The sequence below is a fragment of the Monopterus albus genome, unplaced genomic scaffold (genome assembly GCF_001952655.1).
Source record: "Monopterus albus unplaced genomic scaffold, M_albus_1.0 scaffold20.1, whole genome shotgun sequence".
Lineage (NCBI taxonomy): Eukaryota > Metazoa > Chordata > Actinopteri > Synbranchiformes > Synbranchidae > Monopterus > Monopterus albus.
Window position 1 is genome coordinate 3,605,463 of NW_018127900.1, and position 5,177 is coordinate 3,610,639.

A 5,177-nucleotide genomic window follows, 5' to 3' on the forward strand; every position below is an offset into this window, starting at 1 on the left:
TTCCACCGCCAAGCCGAGAAAAACTCTTCAATTGGGTTCAGGAATGGGGAGTAGGGTGGAAGGAATTCAATCAGCATCCTGCGGTGGTGGACAAACCACTGCCTGATGTTGTCAGAGCGATGGAAACTGACATTATCACAAATTACTACATACTTTGGTACATCATCTCGATTGAGGTCCCTCTCATCTTCAGGAATGACATTTCTATAGAGATTGTCTAAGAATGTAAGGAGATGCTGTGTGTTGTACGGTCCCATAATAGGAATATGAGCTAGCACACCTTGGTCTGACATAGCAGCACACATAGTGATGTTTCCTCCCCGTTGGCCTGGGACATCAACAGTAGCTCTCTGGTCGATTAGATTTCTACCACGCCTTCTGCCTTTGGCCAGGTTGAAGCCAGCCTCATCCAAGTATATGAAGTTGTGAGGTGGTTCTCTTCATTAACAAAGGAGAAGACTCACCTGAGAGCAATTTCTCAATTCTGGACATATTTCTTAGCAAACATCTACTCACACTTTGTAGAAATCTGTACAGACATACAATTCTGAGAACATTTTCACTCATCTTGATAGTACAGACTTCCAACCTGAAAAAAAGACTAATTGGTTTGGTGGTTGTGACATTTCAGCTGAGAACCAGGACAGGTTATTTTGCACAGCTGGACAAAAGCAACAAGAATTGTCAAAAACAGCTGACAGATGTACAGAACCATTTGCATGTTGTCCAAAAGCAATTGCAATTTGATGAAAACAACAAGAAATTGCTGATATGATGTGAAAAACTGACAACAGAATCTGACGGTTGAACAAGTAGTTCTGAGAAATGCAGTTCTGTTGTGAGAAATGAATGAAAGCGATAGAGAAAAACTGTAACAACCCTGAAGCAGCACAAAATGCAACAGCCTATGACAGTATGTTACACACAGGGCAGACAAAGCAATTATGAGATATTATCCTGTTTAGAGAAAGAGTAGCTATAAATCACATCTGCTAATGTGATGCAAACTGCATATTGAAGTAATTCCTGTTCCCTGAAGACCTCACTCCTGTTCAATATTTCATGTGCTTTGAAGGAAATCTCCCTGCGCACAGTTAAGTGGAAGGTGAGCTGGATGTTCTTTGCAAAGCTCTGACAGGTATAAAGTATGCTGAGACAAAACAGCATTTGATTTAATAAGCAGAACATTTTAAACATATGTGAGTTATATATAGTAGTGTTGTCTTCTTCAGAATATCTAACCCAGTCAAATGTGAGAGGAGAGACCTCTGGTGGCCTGTAAGAAAATGGTAGTACTAGAGACTTTTGTCCAAAGCAGTTTACATTTCTTTTTACCACACACACAGCTAAAGCAATTTTGGGTTCAGTGTCTACACCAAGGGGCACGTAAATATATGGACAAGAGAAGTCCAGGACCACCAATCCTATGGCTAATGCCCAACCTACTCTACCATTTGAGTTACAACTACCTCCAATATTTACATATGTATAAGGCCATACTTGTATAATAATGGACATATTTCACATTGAGTGCCTTATTTGTGGAAAGAAATTTGATTAGATAAGGTCAGATTTGCAGTTTTAGGTTATGATTATTTTAAGAACCATTTAAAAAACACATCACCAATTTAACCCAAACCTTCATTCAGTTTTTATCATTAATATTATTTTATCTAATGTAAAGAATTCATTAACTCTTAGGTTTACACAGACATTTTACCATCTGTACAAACAAAAAGGCCACAAGGGAGCAGTATCTACCAAAGTAAGTACCACCAAAAACTATCTTTGTTGTCCATGCAGTTTTGCCAAAAGAAATAAAAATATCATCAAAGCATAAATGGTTGGTTTAGGTTGTGCATCTTTACCTCTGTGAATTTAAAAATGATTACCTGGTATCATAATATACAAGCACAAACTCAGTTAAGGTAACTCTGGGTTTTCTTTAGTCTAAATTAAAAACCAGGAAGCTGAATGTAATCAGAATACAACAATTTTCATAATTATAATTGCTGTATATGCATTTATACAGTATAGTGCCAACTTCAAATCCAACTTAGAGGAGAAGAATTTTGTGCTGCCTCAGGGAATATTGAGTGAGCACAGGGTGTAAAAGCCCATAAAACAGCATATAAACTTTGAGACACTAAAACTATTCATTTAAAGCAATAGTAATGAGTTATTCAGCAGCTCCTTAAGGTATGTAGGTTTTAGTGCAGATTTTATAGAGTGCAGGTCCTGAAGTTATTCAAGTAAGCTGTATCCTAGACCATTAAAACAAATAAATGATACAATAAGACTTCACTGGCGCAAAAATGTACCTTACAACCCTTACAAGATCCTGAGCAAAGTAAAAGTCACCTTCTGTATTTACCAGGTTATATTCTTTGAAGCTGTGTGTTTGAATAGCATTGTACATTAGCTGATGGGACAGATCGCTATCAAATTTCAAGCTGCTGGCTAGAGAACTAATACAATCAGAACTGCGGGGGTTAGGGAAATGTAAAGCTCTATAAATGCCACATTGGCAAGTTCAGCAGATCTCATCAACAAAACAATCTCTCCCACTGGAAATGTTGTGGTTTTATTGTGCTCATGTTTTATGTTTTTATGCTGCCTTGGTGTAGCGTTGAGTTTCACCTTGTGGGACAATCAAGATCTGAAATGAACTGCATTCTTATGAAATATTTGCTGGATATAAGAAGCTCATATCCCACACACACACACAAGCATGCATCATTGTAGAAGTGCACCACTATAAGCTGACTGTGTGCCCTTTGTAGTTACATGTTGTTGTTGTTGTTGTTGTTGTTGTTATTACCTTTATTTTACCCGTTCCATTGAGATCAAGATCTAGTTTTCAAGGGAGGGCCCAGCTGAATCATAATATTACTGGTGGGAACTGAGAGACTAAAACAGGAACAGAAAGTGATTTAGCTTTTTATAGGACAGAATAACTGTCTGTATATGTTCAAACAATATATTCAGGTATTTTCAGATCAGTGTTTTTAATGAATTGATTTGTGATTGTGATTCTGCCACTCATCCCTGCATTGTTCACTTTGCTATTAATACCGTATATAGTCTTCATTAGCTCGTATTATGAGCAATTGTCTTTTGCTAGTAACGTTAATGTGTGTTTTCGCAAAAGATTAGCTTATTAAAAACAATGAATGTTTAAAAATATAATCGATTCGTTTCACGTGTCAACAAAAACTAATCAACAACTGGGCTACTTTGATAGCTGAGTTTATTTAAGCCATTTCGAGAAAAAATCCAAAAACATGTAGTCTAATGACTACGGGTTCCAGATAATCAGAATAACTGACAATAAGAGCAATCGTTAGCTGCAGCTCTAGTATCCCATAAGGCTAATATGTTTCAAAATTTGTATTTTTTTTGTTGTTTCAATGCATAGTCAGATTTTTTACCGTTTACATAAAGACCAGTGTCATTAAAGTGTTGACCTACAAACTATTACAAAAATTGTCCAAAGCAGTATGCAGGACTCATGTAGCATACTGCTGTTTACATTAGCAAGATGCAGGGACTAAAAGCTTTGCTTCCTCGCAAAACAATTCTTCTTAAATGGGACGAACCCTCCTCGCAGCCTGGTGAGGTTGATCTGATGTTTGTTTTTTGGGTGTGAAGCACTCAACAAGTCTGGTAAAGCTGTATGGTAGCACTCACCGGCGGTTGATTTGTGCTGTCTGGGTGAAGTGCGGCATCTTTTAGCTCCGCCCTCGATTATCCAGCCTGGTTGATTTGCGGTTGCTGCGCATCGAGTACGGGCAGAAGCGTCCGACTCAGCTCGGAGGGAGGAGGAAGAATCTCAGGTCAGTGTTGTTATAGCAGAAAATAACTTCACATCACTTTCACACACTGCAACCTCTGGATTAAAAACAGCGCAGGCTCCTTTCAGGTTTGACCCAGAGGAGGGATTCGACAGGAAGGGACATAAACAGTATTTTATACTACTGAGAGAAGTTACTACGCAGAGTTTAAGGAATAGTACTTTCGGGACTGAGCTAGCCTGTCTGCCCGCAGCGCTTCCCCCTGCCCCGGCCAGACAACCATAAGTTAGCCCGCTGTCCTGCTCTTCTTCCAGCTGTGGTGAATCATGGCGTTCAGAGCCAGGGTGCTGTACGACTTCAACTCTGAAAACCCCGGGGAGGTGTCGGTGAAGGAGAATGAAATCCTGACTGTATATAGCGAACGGGACATTGAAGGCTGGTTTGAAGGGACAAACAGCAAAGGAGAAAGGGGACTGTTCCCCGCTTCCTACGTGGAGATCCTGAGGAATGATGCCGCCTCCACGTTGAACAACAACAGCTGCAGCACATCTGGGGACACTTACCCGGATTCGCGATATGCCAACATCCCATCCGGAGGTTTTGACAGCTCCTTTCAGCCTCAGAGTAAAGTTGAGAACTTTTCTAAACCGTCTGCCCCTGGGTTCTCCTCCTTCCCTGCTCCCCCACTACAACAACAGCATTTGCAGCAACCCAGCCAAGGGAGCGATGATGACTGGGATGATGACTGGGACGACAGCTCTACTGTTGCAGACGAGCCAGGCACTGTAGGAGGAAGGTATCATGACTTTGAAGGCAATGGGCCATCTACTTACAGAGTGACAACAACCTCGATGTCAAGAGGTAATGCACAGCAAGCAAAAAGCTCTTCCACTGTCGGCAGGAACCTGAACAGGTTTTCAACCTTTGTGAAGTCAGGAGGGGAGGCATTTGTGCTTGGGGAGGCATCAGGCTTTGTGAAAGATGGGGATAAGATCTGTGTGGTGATGGGTCAGTATGGTCCAGAGTGGCAGGAGAACCCCTACCCATTCACGTGTACAATTGATGACCCCACTAAACAGACCAAGTTCAAGGGCATGAAAAGCTACATGTCCTACAAGCTGACACCCACCCACACCCAGAACCAGGTGAATAGGAGGTATAAGCATTTTGACTGGCTGTTTACACGGCTGGTGGAGAAGTTTCCTGTAATCTCAGTGCCACACATCCCGGAGAAGCAGGCCACAGGTCGTTTTGAGGAAGACTTCATCTCTAAGAGGAGGAAAGGCCTCATTTGGTGGATGAATCACATGACTAGCCACCCAGTCCTGGCCAGATGTGATGTCTTCCAGCACTTCCTCACCTGCAGCAGTACAGATGAGAAGG

General features: G+C 41.3%; 1 protein-coding gene across 1 annotated transcript in view; it reads left to right on the forward strand.

Annotated features, from left to right (window-relative positions):
* The first annotated feature begins 3,400 nt into the window (after positions 1-3,400).
* Positions 3,401-5,177, forward strand: part of snx18a (sorting nexin 18a) — a 10,798-nt gene continuing 9,021 nt past the window's right edge. Inside the window, 3 exon segments of the mRNA XM_020593761.1 lie at positions 3,401-3,836; positions 4,109-5,174; position 5,177. The exon segment at position 5,177 is cut by the window's right edge and continues 443 nt beyond it. Of these exon segments, the coding sequence (XP_020449417.1) occupies positions 4,121-5,174; position 5,177 (1,055 nt within the window). The 5' untranslated portion in view covers positions 3,401-3,836; positions 4,109-4,120.